We start from the raw sequence: 24,693 nt of genomic DNA, 5'->3' as shown, positions 1-24,693 counted from the left end.
TACAAACGTTACCCAAAAGCTGTAAATCCTCCTACTCCTAATTTTCGCCCAACCCTACCTTACACTAATGGAAGAAACCTAACAATACACGGCCTAGTCTACAGTTTAATGATCCACTCTTTAAACGGGGAGGGGAATTACCCTGAAACAGGATCTGAAGGGCAATTTTACCCGATAGAACGACCTCTGACATGGGTCAAAGTTCACCTACTGATCACGAATGTCTCCGCTAGTTAGAGCCTACCCAACATATTTAGCACAATCACGTGGCCTTCCCAATGTATCTAGCTCTACGATGAACAGTCACCCCGGTCGGAAAGTTATCCCGTAACAGAGGCAAGTGAAAGACCACCCGATACACAGCTACTCTATACGTGGTATGTAATGATGAAATGTACATCTATGCACCCCCATGCCCTGTACTTAGAATAGAATTTAACCCAGTTTTTCTACACACCAAAAGCTGAACGTGCCGACGGAGACATATTTGTATGGACGCTAAAGTGGCGATCAGCACAGGTGTGATTGCGTTGAAGTGGTATGACAGTCGCACAGTTGATCTGGTCTCCTGGCACCCGTGAAGAGCCACCTCCACCACCCAGTGGTGGGTGATGGGTAATGCTAAGTGCTCTTCTCCCGCGTGGACCCGGGACAGAATGTCTCCACGGCACCCCATTGCTGGTCGTAAGAGACGACCAACTTGGGCAACCTGTTTGCCGTGGGTTGCGTCCCGTGTCGGTGGAGGACGGTAGTCTGGTGGTTGAGGGCAGAAGGAGGCTGACCCATTTTGCCCCTATTGCTCAACACACCACTTCGGCCCTTACTTCACCTAGACGGGTGGTAGAATCGGCCCGATTCTATCAATCGACTGGTCACGCCAAGCCCTGTGTGTGGACGTTTATTTATTTATCATCACCCAAATTTGATTTGAAAATGTTAACCTTTGGTCTTGGCAAAATTGTTCCCATAAGATGTTTACAGTTTAAACTATGATGTTATTCACTTTTGCCTAGAGTCTTATGCCAGAAGGCGGTGGCTCATGGGCCAATCTGGTGGATTTGTTAATTGTAACTCTTCTGCTGGAGTATATCATCCGAGTATCCTTGGTGCTGCATGTTGGAGACCCACTTGTTTTTAGCATTATCCTTGTGATACTCCGTACTGGGTGGGGAGCTCGGATGATGAAATCTAAAACACAAACCATGGCTTACGAAACCCCAAACAAAAAGACTAAACGTCCTCTTGAAAATGACCTTGTTGACAACGACCTCAGACTGTCCAAACCAATTGATTACTGGCCACGATTTGTTGTCATGGAGACAAAGGATTTGACATCATTACAATTGAACCCTTTTGCTGTGTCTAAAGGTATCCAAGGCATTGCCGGCGATGTGAAGAGTATTAGAAGATTGCGTTCTGGTGCACTGTTGATCGAATGTGCCAAAAGACAACAGTCAACTAACCTTTTAAACACCAAAACTTTTGTTGGCATTTCCGTTACTGTCTCAGCTCACAAGACCCTCAATATGAGCAATGGGATTGTGAGAGATCGTGAGCTATTGCTGGCCGACATGTCAGAACTAGATATCGTCTCCGAGATGAAGGATCAGGGTGTACTTAATGTAAAACGTTTCTCATCCCGACAAAATGGCACAACCATTCAAACTAACACCTATCTGTTCTCTTTTTCGCTACCTACTGCACCAAAATCACTAAAGGCAGGTTATTGTAACCTCAATGTTGAGACATACATTCCTAACCCTCTTAGGTGTTTCAAATGCCAAAAGTTTGGGCACGGTGTAAATACTTGCAAATTGTCTGTTGTGTGTGCTCACTGCAGTGAAAAGACACACACAACAGAAGATTGTGACAGTAATGTCACTGTAACGGGGAACACTCATCATTTTCAAAACACTGTCCTGTTTGGAAAGAGCAAATGGAGATCAATGAAATAAAATTCACTCAACATATCTCTTTTTCCGAGGCCAAAAAACTGGTAAAGAGATCTGATCTTCAAGACAGTTATGCTGCAGTAGCCAAAACATCATCGGGGTCTAGCTCTAAAACAACATCAACCACAGGCTGCCAAACTACCTTGACTTGGGTAAATTGCGATTCTCCACAGCTTTTGTACCCTGCTATATCATCACAGACTGAGGAATCACTTCCTAGTACATCAAAGTCGTCTTCTGATCACAAATCATCATCATCTCAGTCACACTCAAAGTCTCAATCGATAGCAAATTAGTCAACAAACGGTGAAAAGTAAACCGAAGCCAAAGCCTGATGCTTCAAAACAACAAAGTGGCAGAGCTCCTAAAGGGTCACAATTGTTCAATAAATACGGGTCTCTTGAAGACATGGACGTTTCTGAAAACGTCCATTCTAGGGCACATAGCTTGTCGCCCTCCAAAAGAGTGCAGGGTAGATCCCCAACAAATCCCCCCCCCCCCCCCAAAGATAGTTTATTCCAATAATATTATACAGTGGAACTGCAAAGGACTGAGGACTAATTTACATGAATTACAGCCAACTTCAGCGTTATGTCTCCAAGAGACATATTTAAAACAAACAGATACATTTGACCTTCGTCAATTTAATGCATATTATTGTTTTGCACCTCCGGGTGATAGGGCCACTGGGGGATCATCCGTTCTAGTCAGACAAAACGTTATTCGAAGCCCAGTTTCACATAATACTAATATGCAGACTGTTGCAGTGAGAATTACTTTACATGAAGCGTTTATGCTATGCTCTCTTTATATTTCGCCGTCTTCGACGTTTGCCAAAACTGATCTTCAAGCTCTATATGATCAGCTCCCGAAGCCCTGTATTATAATGGGAGATTTAATTAACTTCGCTTTGGCTACAATTCAGATTTCATTGTATTTCAGTGCTCTACACTGCAGTCTACGACATAAGCACAAATCCACCAGTGCTGCTGCCCTAGCTGTTATTTGAATACCTAGCACTACGGGTATGGCTGCCGTATGTCCAGTGGATATGAGACTATCCACTGGACACCTGCCGCGAATAAATCCATGCTGCTTACCATCAGACCGGTGTCAGCACCGTGGATAAGAGGCTATCCACCCGACACCTACCGCGAATAAACCCATGCTGCTTACATCAGAGCGGTATCAGCACTGTGGATAAGAGGCTATCCACCCGACACCTGCCGTGCATAAACCCACCAGACCAGTGTCAACACCGTGAATGGATTTAACAACCCTATGATATTTTTTTATGCTATGCTCTCCGTACACTTATCTTTCTGTTTGCTGTCTAATGTTGCCACAGTGTCGTTGTTGCTTCTTCCAGGACTCGGTACCGTCTCATATATAGTATAATAGACAGTGTTCTAGGGCTGGGTACCGTCTCATATATAGTATAATAGACAGTCTTCTAGGGCTGGGTTCCGTCTCATATATAGTATAATAGACAGTGTTCTAGGGCCGGGTACCGTCTCAAATATAGTATAACAGACTGTCTTCCAGGACTGGGTACCGTCTTATATATAGTATAATAGACAGTCTTCCAGGACTGGGCACTGTCTCATATATAGTCATATATATTTCTTGTACTGACAAGGCTGAATAAGCATCCCGAGCTTTACCCTTCAAAATGTTTGCAGTAACATAGTCCATGACTAACTAGGCCACTTGAGATTTTCAGTAACCTTCTCAAAAGGTAGAAAATATTTGTCTACTTCTCTCTCATTAAAAGGGGGTACAAGAATCTGAGGGTTGAAAATTGTTTTCTAGTATTTTCAGTGCAATTTCATTGTCAATTTCCAATTTCTTCAATTGTAATTCCTTTCTGTATCTTTCCCTTTCTCTTTGTCTTTTTTTCTCTTTCTCTTTTCTTCTCCATCTCAAACTATTTCATTTCCATTTCTTTTTCTTTTTCTATTTCCAACCTTCTCAGTTCTATTGTTTTCATTTCCAACAGGTCTGAACATTCCTGTAGCGCCATTTCCATCATCAAATACTCCCTCATCAATGTAGTGATTCAACACAATGTTCAAAATCTGAAATTTCCTCATTGCAGGTTTGGCATCAAGTTCGAGATGTGAAGAAATTTGCAACAAATTTTGCTGGTTCCTCAAGTAACTTGTCGCAAAATTGCAAAAAAATTGAAATAAATTTCACAAACGGTCTCAAATGTCAAATGAATTCTATCCTGGACGACCCCCCAATTTTGTTACGGTTAAGTACTTGCCGTGACAAAGGATGTAAGAAACCTCCTTTGTGAACCAGCAAAACAGAGCGCAGACCAGTCTAAAATATTCGAATATTAGTATTTAGCAAAGAGAGTAAGTTATACAAAGTCACAAATCAATTTCACAATACTGATTTCAAATGCAAGTGAGACAAAATCTAAGGCAATATGCAAAATATACAGTAGCAAACTGACCAAAGTCTTAGTGTGAGAGAAACGGTCATGCAGAATGTAAGATAGTGAGCGGTTTGACGGCGGCTATGAAGATGAAACGTTGGCAGCGATTGATAATGGCGTATACTCCAGTAATGTGTGAATGCCCATACCTCAACACGACAACTGGCATTTATATAGACACGCAGTCACTTCCCGAACATTCGAGCACTTACGACCATCGCTACTCACCTGGACCGCTTCCAGAACAGTCTCCCGGAAGTAGACAAATAACAAGCCAAGGGCAGATAATTTCCAGAAAACCGGCTGCCAAAATCCTAAAAATGCGGACCATCTATTATATGAAATGTGACCCATTGTAATTATTATTCAAAACAGTAAACATTGTGACCCAATAATAATTATTAATAACAAAATATACAGGAAATACGCACTCGTAACAAATATGTTTTTCGATCACATTTAAAGGGGCTGCATTTGTTGGAATATATTCATTTTGTACAAATACGCACACAACAGTCCAAAATATTTACAGTGAACTGAAGCAAAGGAAACCTGATCATTTATAAGTTTAAGTATCATTTATGATGAGTTTAAGTATCTGTACCAAAATGTTGCACCTGTAAGCAACATTTGCCATTTTACATGTTATAAGATGGGAACACAATAATACAGATCTCTAGGTCACAGTAGTGTCAGTGTCTACTGTTGTTTTCACCCTTCCTTGTATTGGACATCCAATGAGATTCCTCACAACCTCTCCTTCTCTCAACTGACACTCAAAGGTTTTGTTACTATTTGTTGTACTAAAATGACCTGTCAGCCCCTCTACTCACAAGTAACTCTACCACATCCTTGTGTCCTGATATTTCTGCAATCATTAATGGTGTCCTTCCATTCCTCATTCTACAGTTGATGTTGATGTTGATGTTCTGTGAGAGTAAATACTTCACCACCTCCACACTTCCCCCATGACAGGCAAAGTGAAGGATATTTTCACCTTGTCTACCCGAGAGAGCCACATTGGCCCCTTTCGTCACAAGCAACTCCACCACTTCTTTATACCCCTGTGTTGCTGCCATCATCACGGGTGTCATTCTCTTCCAGCCTCTACTGTTGATGTCCACCATGTTCTGTGCAAGGACGTACTTCACCACCTCCACATCTCCACCACGACAGGCAAAATGAAGGATAGTGTTTTTACTTGCACCCCTGAGTAACACGTTAGCCCCTTTTCTCACGAGTAACGCCACCACATCTCTGTGACCTGTTCTTGCTGCCATCATCACAGGTGTCATTCTTTTCCAGCCTCTACTGTTGATGTCCACCATGTTCTGTGCAAGGACGTACTTCACCACCTCCACATCTCCACCACGACAGGCAAAATGAAGGATAGTGTTTTTACTTGCACCCCTGAGTAACACGTTAGCCCCTTTTCTCACGAGTAACGCCACCACATCTCTATGACCTGTTCTTGCTGCCATCATCACAGGTGTCATTCTCTTCCAGCCTCTACTGTTGATGTCCACCATGTTCTGTGCAAGGACGTACTTCACCACCTCCACATCTCCACCACGACAGGCAAAATGGAGCACGTTGTTACCTTTGTTATCATGGAGTGACACATTGGCCCCTTGACCCACAAGTAACTCCACCACGTTCCTGTGTCCATTCTCTGCAGCCAGCATAAGTGGTGTTCCCCCACATAATACCTTCCCATTGATGTCATGTTTATGAAGTGAAAGGACATATTTCACCAGCCCCACATCTCCTCCTTGGCAGGCAGAGTGAAGGAGGTTGAAACCAAAGTCATCTACAACTGACACATCAGCTCCATTACTCACGAGCAGGTGAACTACATCTTTATGTCCTTGACCAGCTGCCAACAAAACCGGTGTTCTACTTTTCCACTCTTTACAATCAATGTTCGCCCTTCCCTCAGATAAGATGGCCTTCATCTTTGCCAGGTCTCCAGTTTTTGAGGTGCCATGAAGGTCACAGAACGAGGTCGCTGTAACACAATTTTATCAGTAGATTGTTGTCATCTTTCGTATGTGGAGGTTATAAGGACGTTGCAAATAGGTTAACTGATGGGCAAAAGAAAATTTGACAAAATATGGATTGCAATGTTTGGAATATTTTATATCAAATCTTGTTTCCAAATTACACAAATGTATAACCCAAACACATCACATCTAACCCGAACACATCACACAACATCTAACCCAAACACATCACATAACATCTAACCCAAACACATCACACAACATCTAACCCAAACACAGCACACAAGATCTAACCCAAACACAGCACACAACATCTAACCCAAACACATCACACAACATCTAACCCAAACACAGCACACAACATCTAACCCAAACACAGCACACAACATCTAACCCAAACACATCACACAACATCTAACCCAAACACAGCACACAACATCTAACCCAAACACAGCACACAACATCTAACCCAAACACAGCACAAAGGATTCTGATCCAAGGTGAGTTGAATATCAATTCATTTCCATAAAAATCTCTTTAGTAGTATGGTGAGTGATAGATCAAGAGCCGATCCCTGATAGGTGATTTTTTTCGATCTACTACCAGTGTGTAAGTGTTCCCATATTGTATATACTGCTCTGCTCCAGCAATGACGCCAAAATGAAGCCTGGGTGACTGGATGGTTGATATACTCTGAAAAATATTAGTAAAATGCTTGCATGGGATGGTCACAATGCCAACGAGACAGAAAGAAATTGAAGATAGATGCAATGCACAATCTTCCTCCATTGTCGGATTGTATCAAACTGCTTGCTATCGAGAACCATCCATTCCTGAAAACCTTTACTGTTGTTTCAGGAAATCTTTAGATTCCAGATGGGATATGAACTCGCAATCGCACGATTCCACGGCTGCACGAAGCAAGCTGTACTTTTCCCAGCAGTTTAACTGACTGAGTCACCACAGCTCCTGTGAGTATGGGTACGTAAGTCCACAAACATTCCATGTATATTTAAATCTACCAGGTTTTTAATCGTAGTATTCTTGTTGTTTTAATTTTGGTTAGCATATTGTACACTCGCCAGCAGCTGAAGGGATGATGTAAATCCAACTAGGGTCCATGCAGGAAACAAAAGTACTGTAAGTCCCCATGGTCCCTAGTTTGGTGATCTACCTTGAGTTGTTGGCGATCTATAGCCTGATTTTATAGTGTCTTGTCCTAATGGTGATGTTGTTTTTAACTTTCCATGCTAGTTTTAATTCCATTTGTGATATTCTAGTTGTTTTACTGTCCTTCGTTGACAGGTTTTATAATAGACATATAAGTAATTTTGATATTAGATGTTCTCGTCACGATATGGCTGAGATATTGCCGATGTGACGTTAAATTTTAACTCACTCACTCCTGTGAGTATGCATTTAATTTTCAGGTCTTTCCAGGTAAAGCTTCAGCAAGCATTGGGTCTCTCTCAGCTGGCTATTCGGCTATCCACTCGACACCTGCCGCGAATAAACCCATGCTGCTTACCATCAGTGTCAGCACTGTGGATAAGAGGCTATCCACCCCACACCTGCCACGCCTACACCCATCAGAGCGGTGTCAACACCGTGAATGGATTTAACAACCCTATGATATTTTTTTATGCAGTGCTCTCCGTACACTTATTTTTCTGTTTGCTGTCTAATGTTGCCACAGTGTTGTTGCTGCTTCTTGCAGGACTGGGTACCGTCTCATATATACTATAATAGACAGTCTTCTAGGGCTGGATACCGTCTGATATATAGTATAATAGACAGTCTTCCAGGACTGGGTACCGTCTCATATATAGTATAATAGACAGTCTTCTAGTGCTGGGTACCGTCTCATACACAAGAAGAAAAATGGTGATTTACAAAAATTTACAAAATTTAAATGTCATATTTACAAACATTCACAATGATTGTAAAGGTGATGTTTACAAGGCTTGTAAACTTTTGTAAATTTAGGAAGGATTTTACCACTACTTCTTTCAATTTTGCCATTTCTCAAGAATCCCCATGACTCTGTATACTTACTAATTTATTATTTTTTTTTGGTTCTGTTAGAGTTCTTACTGTTGATATGCATAATAGATCTTGCATGTGACATATTTATTCATGAAAACTGAATGGAATAATGGAAAGGAATAAGCCATAATTTGTATAGTCCATTTGTGCTTTATATCAATGCAACTGCGTCTGGTGCATGAAAACATGAAAGTTGATGTGTACGGCCAGCATTGATCTATATACCAAGTACTTGTGACTGTTAAAACAGATGTCTTGCCTTTGTTCGAGATCATCATCCCAAGCTCATTCCGGTGATTTTACCACTCTACTCCGTGGGAACTATATGCATTCTCTAAATAACACCTGTCACTAGACCTTTTATGTTGGTGCTCATTAACGGTGTTATGCAATTGGTGTATTGAAGAAATCTCATAAACATGTCAGCAGATAATTGGTTGTGATGTCAGTACGTGTAGATTGGAGCAAATACTCAAATGAATTAATACAAATCATTGTGTAACAAGATTTATATAATCATTTGCAAGAAGTATGTTACAGAATATTTAAATGGTGCGTGCCGGTCTATCATTTGTTTGTTTATGTTCGGCGTACATAATTTTTTAATTTATCATTCATACATAAAACATAACTTACATAACTGTACACTCTGTTTTGCATTTGGTAACTTTCGCAAATATAAGAAATTCTTAAAGTGCTACACAATCATACATCATCAGTGTCAACAGTGATAGTTCACTTTATACACAACTGACTCAACAAGATGGGAAAAAACTTTTCCATACTCTGTCATGGTCTTCCTTTCTGCTTGAAGATGTTTTTTGTCTTTAGTCTATGGTTACTTCGGTGAGCATCCATAATTTTAGTATCAAGACACCAAAAATAATTATCTTACCAATAACATTCTCATAAATGCTCTATATTTATACAATTAGTTTGTATGTGTGGAATGCACTTTACAAAGGTAAATAAACCAAAGTTCTAATACAAGATTATCATATGACAAACCACGAGGTTAATTCTTCAATCATATTTAGTATCAAATCTAAAAGAAGAAGTGTCGAAGAGGTAGGCAGATCTAAGATGGACAGATTATTACGATCAGATAATTCACTATTTCCATATAAGATTGTCTTCAAGCTTTACCCGTGTTTGTAATTCAAATTTACATACATGTGTGACAACACATGCTGCATTTAAATTTTGTATTGTATGTTGTATGGTACCGGTGTCGATATAAACTGTAAAGCTGTTCACAACCCATTTCATTTTTTTTTCAATAAAAAACAAACACAATAATTAAGCACAAAAAATGAGATGTGTAAATCATTCCCTCTGCTGGTGATGGCTGTGTGGGATTAGTTAAACGACCAAACCCAGTTGAGCATGCCTTATAATCCTCTTACTCTTCAAATAAACAACTTCAGTCCAAAGAGGATATCACTAGTGGGATTATTTGGCTGATATGAGTTAGTGTTTTGATAACGCTTAGTCTTGATGAACAATAGTCTATTTCAACAACATGGTCAATTGGTAAAATTCATATTAAAGGGACATACCTTTATTCACATGTTTCACAAACCGTTGTGTACACGTGCACTGTCCATGGTATTTCTTGGTTACAGAGAGGAAGAGTAATTCAAAGTAATTTGATGACCTTTTGAGATCTAAATACATATATGAACACCCGTTTGGAAAATGCAGTTGATCATTGCACACCAACATACGGACATTTTTACTGAAGACTTTACATCTACAAAGCCGTTCAGAATGTCTGTCAGCGATATTTCTTCAGAGGGCACATTCAGCTCAGGTGAGTATATTGCAGATGACGCAAGTATATTATTTGTAAAATCAGTAAGGCAATCCTGATGACGCCATGTGTTCCTTCAGCAGCATGGTTGTTGAGAAATCTTACACTCAAGACTACCATATCATTTAGCAGGGAGCTCAATACACAGAGTCGTAGAGTATTCCTGCCATTCAGGAAGTGTTTAGTATATTGAATCACGATATGAGAACAACAGCCCGACTAATTGGCTGATCAAAGGTTTACTACATGTCATAAATATCCTTCCTGGGACTTAATCAGGCTATGGGGGTGGAATATATTCCCCAGGTAACACCAGCTGTTTTTTGTGGTTGAGCTGAAGGATTACCGGTTGCATGTAATTTCAATTATAATGTATAGTTTGTATAAGACTGATTTTGGACGTATTCTTACGGACGTAAAACGTTCTGTTTTATGTTTTAAGACATAGGTTTTATCAAAAACAACAATGACGAAGCAATACAGACTAATCCCAGTATTCATGCATATACGTATTTTGGGTTCCAATATCACACGTCATTATACGGATGGAATAGTGACCTTAATAGATATATCCTTTTCAAAATCGCTGAGGCATTTCAAAATCAAATTTAACACAAATATATTTTAAAAACTAAATTGATTGGTTATCTCTTTGTAAATGTTTGTAACGTTTTCAGACAGGAAATTCTTATACGATGTTGTATTAACAGTAATTCGACTTTATTTAAGACTTCAGTTGTAATACCTGCTAGTCATTTTGTTAGGTTTTTCAAAATGCTAATTGCATTTTTCCCATGAATTTACTTTCACAGACAACTGTGAGGCAGGCTCTATGGAATGCTGAGTCTGTAAGAGGAATGACCCTAAATCCACAACAGATGTAAGAATATAATTTAATATGATTTAAATACAGTAACTGCAAGAGTTTCAATGCATTAAACCATTCAACGAGTAAAACTTCTGGTCTTTCTACAATAACCTCGACATGAATTTATCTTCATTGTGCTGGCAATAAATTTTGAATTGTATTTTTTCAGGTTGGAAACAGGACAGAATAAGGACGCCAAGGCAGCTCTCCCTGTTATTCCGCACGCTGAGTTTCAAGGTATTGCAGTTCTGCGTAATGCTCTGTCCTATATGCATCAGTGCACAACAAAAAATGAGCACAACCTACTGTCATATAAATAAGAATGCTCATTTCTTGAGCTCCAAACATGACTTTTGTCATCGCTGGGAGATACAGTAACAATCACCCCACAGTATTAATCCTAGTCTGTCGTACAGACCCTGAAGTATATATATCCACGAAAGCCCACGCAAGTCTAGAAAATGTGTCAAGTCTAGATTTCCTTAGCTTCAGAAAATGAAGAAAGTCTCAGGGCTCCATTTCATTATTTTTTTCACTATGAACGTTTTTTCAGTAAAATATGTTCATTTCAGAGACTAGCTGTTAGTCTATATTAATCTGTGTGATCTTTCAAAGGAGAAAAAAGGTTGTACCATACAACACTTGTGTTCTAATGCACTAAATACACAAGTATCAATAATACTTGCTATGAGATTATGAGAATAACCATTGATTCTATTTTCACATTGGTTTACCATTCACTTAATGCAAGTATAATCATATTGACTGTTTTCTTCAGAAATCGAATGCACAACTACAATGCTACGCCATTGTTTTTTATTGTATATTTGATAATGATGTGTAACATATTTTCCGTAAATTTGTAAATGGAATGTTTTTGTATGAAATTTAATCTTCCTCTTTCTTGTTGTAATCTGTAAATAAACATCTAGTGTAAGCTTGACACTGTCTATTTGTTTTGGGGTAATTTAATTCGCATGAAAGACATGAGTATTATAAAAGTGAAACAAATTCCGCATTATAGAATACCATGTCCATCAACACTGCAGTATTGACCACGGAGCACTATCAAGCGAACATCAAATGTATTTCAATGTTATGATATGCTAAATTCCTTGTTCACGCGTCATGAAACAAATTCAGCACATTTCAACTTTCACCACCTAAACAACCCACTCCTCGGCGCATTATCGCGATGATGACACTGCAAGATGTCAAACCAGCCTACAACTCAGCAGAAACAATTTCAAAATGTTTTTTTTATCCAATTTTTTATCCAAGAAAGATGCAGTAGAGTTGCGGGGGAAATGGAAGCAGTGTTACTCGCCACACCTCAAATATGGTTCCTATGCCATATGAATAAAATGACAATGCACAAAGCCGAACGAAGGCCATTCTGTGTATTTTACAGGCACAAGGTGGATAAGAACTTACTAGTATTGATCAGATAAAAAAAAACAAAAGATATGAAATATCAACATGTCAAATATTCCACCACTATAAGTACTAGTAACATATATTCCATTATATCAGTTCTGCTGTTTGTAAGAAAATAAATAAAATTACAAGCGTACAATCGCGATTCAGAAGTGCAATATGTTGTACCAGGGAGCCTATACAGAGTATTGTAGAGTATCCCTGGATGTACTTGGACTTTCGTCCCTCGTAAGGAAGCCCGCGGGAGACCAATCACAGCCATAGCTGGTGGATATGCACTCAAGTTTAACGACGGCAACCGATTGTCTGCTTCATTTGCTGATACGCCGAGCGCTCATAAGGTGGGGCCCATAGTGTGTTCAGAAAGATGTATTTGATGGGCATTTTAGAAGTATGTCGAGTCACAAGAAAGTAAGATTCTTTGTGGATATCAACTTTTTGTATTGTATGTGATGCATCGTTTCAGTATGGATTGATATACCGTTGTCAAACAAAATCATATACACTATGTTGTTATCCATAAAGAATGTATGTAGAGATGTTGGGTTTTGTAAATCTCTGAATTTGCGTTCGATCCAATCAAAAATCATCTCAGTAGAGATGGTGAACTACTGGAAACTGTCATTCGTCCAAGTACAAAGCAGGACTTGAAACTGACAAGCGTTTGCACCAGTTTCCGTGAGATCCAGTCATCCATGAAAAACGGATGTAGTTTGTTTGCAACCCAGAGACATAAAAAACATGTAATATGTACAAGTATCACACCTGCTTTATTCCATAATGTGGCTGAGACAGTGCTTTATTCCATAATGTGGCTGAGACAGGACTCGGGTGCATGAGTCATCAATCAATTTATTTTGTTTATGGCGTATAGCCTGATAGGTGTTAAGTTTAAATGGCATGTGGTCAATGATTGAAGCTGTGTATTGCATATTTTCTTTAGCAGTCAGGCAGCCATACATATAGGTGTCAATAAACCAGACATTAAGCTTTCTCTGTGATAGAGACTGCTTCTTACAATCAACATGGTTTTTTATGAAACGAGTAGATTATTTACTTGTTTGTGTACACAACCAAGATTAGACTACTGCTCACGACCTCATACCCCGGGCATGCATACTGTTTCAAGCTCCGCGAACCTATTCACTGCTCATGCGTTATGGGCGCAGCGCAGCACAACTGTTGAAACAACTTCTTCCCCCAGCGCTGGGTGAAATTTAGTGAATCGCTTGAACTCTGAATTCACGGATTTCTTTTCCATCGCGGTTTTTTTCTTTATAGGTTGAATTGGCATTTTCTATGATTTGTTTCGGTAACTGCAAACTGAAAGGTATCAGAATCTGCAAAGTTGTGTTTTCCTTTTTTATGTGACCGTTTAGAAAGTTTCGTTCCATGAGATAACCTGTCAAAATAATACAACATATCAAAAATGCCCTATGCTCCAGGGTGGGCAGTTCTCTCTGGAGGTCTTGATGTTTCTTTTTCTTTGGGACAGTGTCTGGCCAGCACTATGTTGCACCATGTTCAGTTTATTAATTTGCGTCCCCAGTCCAACATGAAATTTATCACCTCGAAAACGTTGGGATGGGTTTTTCGAACAAGTTACTTTAACCTCCCATGCCAACCTCTTACCTGTTATTTGTCCAGCGCACATTTCTGTCATGGAGTTCCATTTCTGAAGGTTGTTGTTATGTTAAATATAGCAGTATGTGTTAACTGCAACTAGCCCGTGTACATCAGGTGTAGTCCCACGAAGCCTAAAATTATTCAGTTAGGTACAGTTCACTCGGCTTATTGGACTTCATGCCTCAATGATTTTATGGGATATGGTGGATTGTTGTTGGCTGACCACAGAAAGGAAGAATCAACAGAAACAACAGAAATCAAATATGATTGTAAAGTATTTGAAAAGGTGACCTATCCCATCTGTATCACTGGTACTATTGGTAAAAGTTGGATCGACCACATGATTCATAGCAACATATACTGTCATGTGTTATGTTATCACAACACAATCTCTATCATTTAGCATATTATCACAGGTTACAAGGTGATATTGTTTATGGTTATTGTTATTCACTGTTCCCAAACACAAAATAAGTGGGATACTGAGTCAGAATTCTTTTCTAAACAGCTTGCGCATAGTGAAAGAAACACCCATGCATCTTCACTCCACTGAACACTGTGGTAAGAGCATCAGTATCCTACCCCTAACACAGTGACCACTCTCCACTGAACAGTGGTCTGTTCATATATAGTATATATAGACAGTCTTCCAGGACTGGGTACAGTCTCACATATAATATGTAAAGACAGTCTTCCAGGACTTTAGCGTCAGAGAAAGTACAGTTCAGCAAAGAGTCGGATTTTAACGTCGGAGAAAGTACAGTTTGGGTCATGAAGAAAGCTTACCTTTCTGAAGAGTCAAAACATGCATCTGATAAAGTTCTTGAAATTCCACTCAAAAGCCGTGATTGCCCACTGCTTTGAGGAGACCTGGATAAACTTGTCTATGAACATTTACTGGAAATTCGTAAGGCTGGAGGGATCGTGATCAGAAACATTGCTTGACTACTGCCAGGAGAATTGTTAAGCATGAGAATCCCTTGCTTTGGGAGGAAAATGGAGGCCCTATAAAGATAAACAAAAGTTGGTCAGACTCCTTTCCGCACAGACACGTCTTTGTAAAGAGAAATGCAACGGAAGCTGCCAGGAGTGAGTGAGTGAGTGAGTTAAAATTTAACGTCACATCGGCAATGTTTCAGCCATATCGCGACGGGAACGTAACATTAAAATGGAATATATGAGTATTATAAAAACCTGTCGACAAAGGACAGTAAAACAACTAGAACATCACAGAAAAGAATGTAAAACTAGTAGTTATGCCTAAAACAATTTATCTATAAAGGACAATACAATATAAAACTGGGCTATAGATTGCTAACAACTGAAGGGAGATCACCATACTAGGGGCCATGGGGACTTACAGTACCTTTGCTACCTTCATGGACCCTAGCTGGATTTACATCATCCCCTCAGCCATCAGCAATTTGGAAAATCTAGCCATACAGTAAAAAAAAACCCACTTATACTACGATTAAAAACCTGGAAATTTAGAAATTACCTTGAATGTTTGTGGACTTACGTACCCTCTCAGGAGGACAATAGTTTTACAGTACTTCAACCCCCTTTGAGGATACACCCACTAACAATTCTAGTTACTAATCTAAGCTACCAATTATTAAAATACATATATATATACAGAATCGCAGTGCTCAAATTTCTACCATGAAATCAATTTCTTTTAAAAAACCAATGATTAAATGAGAACTAACAGTTGTAAAAAGATCCTTGATAATTATGACATTGAAATACTTATCCCCTGTGATGGAGAATTCAACACAGTCAAGCAGAATATGCTTGACCGTAACTCTCTCATCACAAGGGATACAAAACGGAGGATCCTCACCTTTTAACAGATACTTATGGGTATATCTTGTATGGCCAATACGACATCGTCGCATGATTACCTCTTCAAATCTGAACTGACAACCCAGGTAAGTGTAACCAATGTAGGGTTTTATTTCATGTAGTTTATTGATACCTACTTGGGTGTCCCACTTCTTCTGCATCAGATCACGGATGTAAGTTCTAATGCTCGCTTTGTAATCATTAATTTCGTAATTTCGCCATGACTGGTGCTTATTTTGTTTGAAAGTACGTCTGGCTTTGGCATTTAAAATTTTTACTTTATCTAAATTATGTACAGTAGGATGTCTGCGAAAATACTTTTCCGCTTTCTTCCTACACTTTCTGGCCTGTTTACATTCATTGTTGAACCATGGCTTACGAATGTGTGGAACTGCAGAGGACTTTGGTATAGTTTGGTCAGCAATGTTATTAAGTGTATCAGAAAACAACTGTATAGGATCTTCGCTATTCACGAAAACATCAGGTTTTAATTGTTCAGAACAAAGTGTGTTATATAATGACCAATCAGCCCTAGAGAAGTTTCGCCTGGATAAGGCTGGAGCATCCCCTGGGATGATGCTTTTAAGAATGGTGGGGAAATGATCACTACCGCATAGGTCATCATGGACCTCCCATTCAAATTCATTATATAAATTAGAATCAGCAAGAGATATATCCAGGGAAGAGTATGTTCCCGTAGCTGGATGTAAATAAGTGGCTGAATCATCATTAAAAATACATAAGTTATTATCGGATATGAATTCCTCGATGATTTTACCTTTAGTATTTGTGTTGACACTTCCCCAAAGTGGGTTGTGTCCGTTAAGATCACCCATGACGAGACATGGCTTCGGAAGTTGATCATATAGATTTTGAAGATCTGATTGTTGAATATTTGAAGAGGAGGTATATACAAGCTGCACAGTGCCAGGGCCATATGTAAAGTGAGACGAACAGCAACAGTTTGTAAATTTGTATTTAGAGTGACAGGGCTCAGGCCCCCCTAAGTAATTGAAGGAATTACGGCAAATTTGAAGGAATTGCATCTCAAATGGATACAAACGCAGCCCACTCGCTAAACAATTGCAGCGATATCGGTAGTTTAGCGGTAATAATGGAAACACATCGGCCCTATCGGAAGCAATGTCGGTAATACTGGAAACACGCTCGGCCATCTTCGGAGATTTTTCGGTCGCGAGCGGAAACTCACGCAGCAAAACATGGCATCGTTGGAAGAAACACCCGTCTCGGTGAGTTGTGTTTTTAGTTCCCACTATTACATTTTTATACCTATCCATCTTTGACAACCCGTGTTGAATGCGTTTAGGTATGAGGTGTTGTCGGGGCAATAGCATATGTTTTTAGGAAAAGATAGTCACTCTAGAAGAGTGTCACAAGTCATGCCCCTGGAGGTTGTTTACATCTGAACATCGAAGTCGTGCCGATGATTACGAACGTGCGCTAGATATAACATCATTTTTTTGTAAAATGTGTTTAAATTTGTCAATTGCACTACATAGAAAGAAAAATTATGGCTCATAAACTTCTTCATGGCGCACGTTCATGATGTTCGTAATCATCGGCACGACTTCGATGTTCAGGTGTAGACAATCTCCAGGGGCATGACTTGTGACACTGTTCTGCAGACGAATGCTCAGCAGAACAGTTAACACATTTTTTAAAGTTGCTATTGCAGTCCTCAGTAACATGTGATTTCTCACCACAGTGGGCACAAGTAATAGTACTTTTGCATGAATTTACCCCATGACCAAACTTTTGGCACTTAAAACACCTCAGTGGGTTGGGTATATATTGTTCAACTGTAAGGCTGCAATAACCTGCTTTGATAGTTTTGGGTGGAGATGGAGAGACGAAAGAAAACAGGTATGTGTTTGTGTTAAGTACGTCTGAAAAGCGCCGAGTGAAACGTTTCACATTTGTCACACCTTGAGCTTTTAACTCACAAACTATGTCAAGCTCCGACATATCATCTAGGAGGTGATCACGGTCCTTTACAATGCCTTTGCTTGAATTAAGTGACCTGTGAACAGATACAGAAACAGGGAGACCAGCTAAGGAATCAACAGACAGCAAGTTGGTAGCCTGTTGTCTTTTGGCACATTAAATGAGAAGTGATCCAGACCTCATACGTTTGATAATCTTAACATCCCCTGCTATACCATACACACCTTTCGAAATCGCAAATGGATTCAGTTTGATAGGCTGCTTGTCCGGAGATTCTAGAACCAGAAATCTCGGCCAGTACTCAACTTGTGTAAGAGGTATGCAACCTTCATTCGCACCATGATCATTGTCAAGTTGACGCTTTTTTTCAAGGGGGTTTCAAGAGCCATGTCGAAATATTAAAGATTCATCACCCAAGCTCCCCACCCACCACGGAGTATCATAAAGACAATGCCATATACAAGTGGATCTCCAACTTGCAGCACTAAGGATACTTGGATGATATACTCCAGCAGAAGTAGGATTAAATAGATAATCAGTCTACCAGATTGGCCCATGAGCCACCGCCTTCTGGGCATACGGCTCTAGGCAAAAACAAACATAACATGATACATTTGAAATTATGGAATCCAAATAGTTTGGCCAAGCATGAAAAATCAAATCAACAGTTTCATAAAGTTTTGAGCATATCATAGTTTCAGCTCAAGGCTTGGCGTGACCAGCCGATTGATAGAACTGGGCCAGTTCTACCACCCGTCTAGGTGAAGTAAGGGCCGAAGTGGTGTGTTGAGCAAAAGGAGATAAAATGCACAGTCTCCTACTGCCCTCAACCACCAGACTACCGTCCTCCACCGACACGGGACGCAACCCACGGCAAACAGGTTGCCCAATTTGGTCGCCTCTTCCGACAAGCAATGGGGTGATGTGGACACATTCTGTCCCGGGTCCACACGGGAGAAGAGCACTTACCGTTACCCAGCACCCACCACGAGGAGGTGGCTCTTCATGGGTGCCGAAGCTGCCAGGAGAGTATCGTGGGATTATGAAACAAATCGGGGAGAGTTCAATACAGAAATAGGGGAAGTAGTTTTGTCAAAGTTGATCCCAGCAGACCTGAAAATAAACTTTGCTAAAACTGGCATGAAAACCATTGCTGTATCAAACTGGACGTTAACAAGTAAAGGAACCAAGCATGTAGATGTAATTGGAGTTGATGACAAACGGGAAATTACAATGGTGTTAGGGAGTACTGCATAAGGCAAGATGATCCCTCTACAAGTTATCTACCAAGGGACGTAAAGCCAAATACAAGTTTCCAGAGGCGTGGCATATCACACATTCACCCAATCACTGGAGCACAGACGATACCATGCTGGAATACATTTTAATGTATTGGTGCCTTGTACAGAAAAGCTGAGAAAGGAATTGGAATTGCCATTGAAACAGACATCACTCTTGAGTTTCGATGTTTTTGTCGCACATCATTGCCAATCGTTCATCCAAACTTTTAAAAAGAAACATTTTGAAGTTTGCTTGTCCCGGCTGGGTGCACTTGCGAGTTACAGCCGATGGACCTATATATCAGTTAATGGTGAAGTGAAAGGGCTAATGAGGGAACAATTCACCCAGTAGTATGCTGACAAAGTGGCAGCTAATCTGAAGTGAAAAAAACGACAACGAATGTGTTGATCTAATAATTAACGTCATGAAGCCTCTTCATGTTGGATTGAAGCAAACAGCAGGAATCATGACGAAGTCCAGTGAATTCAAATAACGTAAAGTTATTCAAAGTTATTCTGTTAAGTGGTTAGTGCTCAGTCTTCCTGCCCTGGGATGTATTTACCCTGGGATGTATTTACCTTTGCTGAAAGTATATTGTCGATGTCTCTGTGTCAGTAAAGGAATTTCATTCATTTTTCATTCACTGGAATATTACCATAATAATAATAATAACCACGATATCGAGTGCAAAGGACAGTATAATGATGCAAGATTTAGTAATGAGTTTCAGTCACAGCCACTTTTTTGGCATCAATTCAGTATCTCGCATTATTTAATTGATTGACAGTATTAAAAAGTAACAAATCATTCCAGGGAGCGTTTACACTTCTGGTGTGAGTGCGGTGTGTAGTGCATTGCTGTTTAAAAAAAATACCTTTGACTATTAATACCACATCAGTGTTGGTAAGTACGGGCATGTTGCCTGTGTGACATGTTGTATCAGTTGTTGGAACAAAGGCGTGGCAATTATCCTGTCGTTTATCAGTTGATATTTAGTGAATATGCGAAATGAGGTGATCAACCAATCGGGTGTTTTGACATCTGCCAAAAATGGTGTTTTCTTTACTGGTTAGATTGAATCCTTGCGTGTACGATGTTGGTTAGCATTACTTTGGGGTTCATCATACACTCTTCAAAAAAAAGAAACGCAAAACCCAACTATAAGTGAAAATTTGGTGTTATTCAAGGACATGTAGAAAACAAAGACATGAATAAAATTTTATGGAGCAGTGCATTGCCATCTTGTCCATTTTTCATGAGAATGAACAGTCATTACAGTCATTACTGCTGTCCACCAGGTGGTGTTGAAGTCAGTACCTCGTTTGACCACCTGCAGCTGCTACCACTGCCAGACACCTCCTGGGTACAGATTGAATCAGCATTTGATGGTTTGTTGTGGAATCCTTCTCCATTCCTCCTGCAGCATGTGGAACAACTGTTGAAGATTCTGTGGTGTGATACAACATTTGACATACCCGTCTATCGATCTGATCTCAAAGGTGTTCGATTGGGTTTAGATCCTGGAATCTGGAGGGTCAGGGGAGGGTATTGATGTTGTTATTGGCCATGTAGTCCCTGGTGGCACATGCTGTGTGGGGCCTGGCGTTGTCCTGTTGGCAGAGCTGCAGTTGATGGTCATCAAGGTGAAGGACGTGCGGACAGAGAATCTGGCTGATGTATCAATTGGCAGTCAGATTACGTTAGACAAGCACAAACTGCGATCTGTGGATGTATGATCAATCCACATAACACTCTCTCCACCATATCTGTCCACCTGTCTGATGCTGTTGGGAGCAAAACATCGTCTGTAGACACGGTCTCTACCATCACGTCGCCTAACGAGATGACAGGATTCATCACTAAACCATATGCACTTCCAGTTTGCCAGGTCCCATGGCAGCACCGTGTTACACCATCTCACTCATCAAGGTCAATTTAGTCGTGTCAAGGAGGGGGCAACCTTTGGACATTTGACATATATTCCTACTTCTCAGAGACGGTTCCTGATTGTCTGATCGGACACACTTCAGGCTCCTCATCTTGGACGGTCATTTGTTGAATATGTTTAACGAAATCAATCCTACAATCAAGTATTGAACTGGGATGAACACAGAGGATCATTGCCACCTCACCCTTTGATTCACCAGCTTGCGGTTGTACAACTGCCTGATTTCGATTGGCAGCATTGAGTTGTCCCATTTTCGTGTACAGTTCTTGCAAAGATCGAGGATGTAATTGTGAGATTCATTTGGGACGTTTATAGTCACATGCTGTGCTCATGCTTTGTACGTGAGAAACAATCATTGTGCCTGATATTGTGCATCGTGCTGCACATGCTCGCACATCATGATTACGTGTCTGAGGGCCAGGCATTGATGTTGTTATTGTCCAGGTAGATACTGATTGATAAAACCGTTCATGATTACGTGTCTGAAGGCCAGGCATTAATGTTGTTATTGTCCAGGTAGATACTGATTGATAAAACCGTTCATGATTACGTGTCTGAGGGCCAGGCATTGATGTTGTTATTGTCCAGGTAGATACTGATTGATAAAACCGTTCATGATTACGTGTCTGAGGGCCAGGCATTGATGTTGTTATTGTCCAGGTAGATACTGATTGATAAAACCGTTCATGATTACGTGTCTGAGGGCCAGGCATTGATGTTGTTATTGACTCCCTCGGGTTTGAAGTTTTTGTTCAGTGAACACAAGCAGTAGTGGTTGTCAGTTAATTGGTTATGGGCATTATTGAGAGTTAGGTTGTTGTTGCTGCTGCTGCTGCTGCTGCTGCTGCTGATGATGATGATGATGATGATGATGATGTTGGTCCATGTGGGTGATTATGCAGTGTGCAGTTCGAGTTGATCTGAGGTGGCATCAATCACACGCATCATGTATACACTGAATATATAAACACACACATACACACACATTCACATATTATAACATATGATACGATACGACTAGATATTTTTATAGCACAACTAGTTCGAATTCAACTGCTCAAGGGCCCTTTGTTTTTCCCTCCATGATTGGATGTCCATCACAACTGCACACAGTATATAGTTTAATAACTACAAACCGGGAATGTTTTATTCTGAAAGTAATAACACAAATTCTTTAAATCTCAAGCATATGCAGATCATGGTCAATGCGAGTGGCTCCAATTTCAAAACATTTAAGGATGTCGTCTTCAAATCGGTTTCCGGAAATGAACTTGAAAACAGTGCATCTTTGGTTTTCGAACCCAATGCCATTCTGGTAGAATCAGTTCAACCTTACTGTATGGTGTGCAATGACTGGATGTGGTTTAACTTTAATCAACCCTTGCTGTGATCTGCTTATACGGTCAATAGACACGTCTTGAAAGAGATTCAGCAGGACAAGACATGTAATGTGACAAATCACCTGTATGAGTATGAACGCATTTATAGCAAATGTAAATAAAATCTATCTGAAAATGGTCGATTGTCGTGAAAGACGGTTTGGGGATTCCACCACAAGCCTCTCCTGGAAGCCATTAAATGTGTGAAGACATTAAGTGGTCAGATGTACGCCAAATCCTGCATCACAAGTAGAAGGATGATAGTAGGGATTCCTCTCTTTGCAGGTGAGACTGAATTCAGGTGCACTGGAACGTTTCTCTTCACACATGTGAAGACCATGATGAGTGCGCCGTTGGAAACTCATTCCACAATGACAGGTGAAGGCACAGCTTATGACGCACATCATGTCTCCAGTCAATTTGCCTAGTGCTATAAAATTTGGATGACACTTTGGAATATGTCAGCAGAAAGTGGAGTACATGGAGTCAGTGTGTGACTGCACATGGCTCCTAGCGACATGCAGCAGAGGGGGGCAGGGTTGTGGTTGGAATATGTCCGGTACGTGCAAGCAGATCTAAAGTATGTGCAAGCCAACAACCAGTGGTGCGCTGATCGCCAAATGACACCGATGGTCAACAGAATTGCGGTCTAATTGTGCCTCATTTGGTTAAAAATTCTAAGCACATATGATAAAAACCATACACTGCTGGTTCGATTCCCAAACCTGGGTGCAAATGATGTCATGATTTGTGGCACAGTTCAACTGGCATTACACATCACTTGTGCAGATTTATGCAGAACCTCGGTCATGCCATCATTAAGAAAACCACTATCAAAATCAGCAGCAACAAGGTGCTGAGCACTGATGACAGTGATGTATTTTACTGTTACATGGACCTCTAGAGAAGTGTGAGTGATTGAAATGGCATGGTATATCAAGGTATCTGTTGGGTTAACTGCAAAGCCACTCAGTTATGTGTGGGGTATGGTTTCACACAAAACGAGCTCAACAGGATTTTGGTATGCAAGAAAGCCATAGCCAAATCATACGAAAATTGGTATGGAGTTCGACTTGCTCCATTTAATGCTTTGTTTACCTGGGTGAGAGGCTATAATATGAACTCACAGTCAATGACTACTAAAAGCCATTCGTACTCCGAACGATGATACCAGCAGTTACATCATTGCCATCTCGCTAGAGTTCGACATGGTCAAGAGAACTGGCTCAGCAGAATTAAACCCAGTACTTGGGAAAGCTGCCCATCCTGTACAATCACATGCTGCATCACTGGACAAGAGTGACACACAATGGAACATCCACTTGAACATGCCAGTATCTTCATCATCCCCATGGCAGAGTACAATCCGTTTGAAAGAGACAGTGAAAAATGTTTCAACCCCGAGATTACAAGAGTGTAACCATCAAAGGAGTACACCAACCAATTATTCAGTCAAGACATAAGAACCCACCAGCAGTAGGAAAATATCACAAAGTTGAATGTGATGAAGCACAGTTGCCAGGGATCGTTATGTTATTGGCGTGCTGATGAAGCATCATCTTACCGCCAGATAGGGTTGGACACATGATGTACAGACAACTGCATGGCAGCAGATGAAAACGGCAGCAAAGGGATCACCATCCAAACCACCTGACAAATTCAATTTATATTTGTACGTGATTATGGGCCCGCAAGTCAATATAGACAATGGAATATATATGCAAGTCATCCCACGATTTGAATTATCCTGCAAGTCGCAGTGTGTGATCTTGTGTGACCAGTCCAACAGACTTGCCAGAAGGATACTATCAGAACATCTTTGATCAGATTGTTAATATTTGCCCTACTCTACACGTCAACAAAATGTGCACAAAGAGAGTGTTGGTTATTTCCTCGGCAACAAATGTGTACTCTCCTCAACAACCACTGTATGATCTCCTCAGCAACAAATGTGTACTCTCCTCAGCAACCACTGTATGATCTCCTCAGAAACAAATGTGTACTCTCCTCAACAACCACTGTATGATCTCCTCAGAAACAAATGTGTACTCTCCTCAACAACCACTGTATGATCTCCTCAGCAA

The 24,693-nt window shown here is 40.3% G+C and overlaps 1 protein-coding gene across 1 annotated transcript; it reads right to left on the bottom strand.

The window, feature by feature from the left end:
• Positions 1–5,201: 5,201 nt before the first annotated feature.
• Positions 5,202–6,353, bottom strand: LOC137269979 (putative ankyrin repeat protein RF_0381). The gene has a single exon (XM_067803809.1). The coding sequence runs from the start codon at positions 6,351–6,353 to the stop codon at positions 5,202–5,204; it is 1,152 nt and encodes a 383-aa protein (XP_067659910.1).
• Positions 6,354–24,693: the final 18,340 nt, after the last annotated feature.

This window comes from Haliotis asinina, unplaced genomic scaffold, assembly GCF_037392515.1.
Source record: "Haliotis asinina isolate JCU_RB_2024 unplaced genomic scaffold, JCU_Hal_asi_v2 scaffold_21, whole genome shotgun sequence".
NCBI classification, from domain to species: Eukaryota; Metazoa; Mollusca; class Gastropoda; order Lepetellida; family Haliotidae; genus Haliotis; species Haliotis asinina.
Note: the sequence above shows the minus strand (reverse complement) of the source record. Positions and strands in the feature narration are given on the sequence as shown.

Bases quoted from the DNA above. Each gene is read 5' to 3' on its own strand.
- LOC137269979 (XM_067803809.1), bottom strand. From the start codon at position 6,353: ATGAAGGCCATCTTATCTGAGGGAAGGGCGAACATTGATTGTAAAGAG.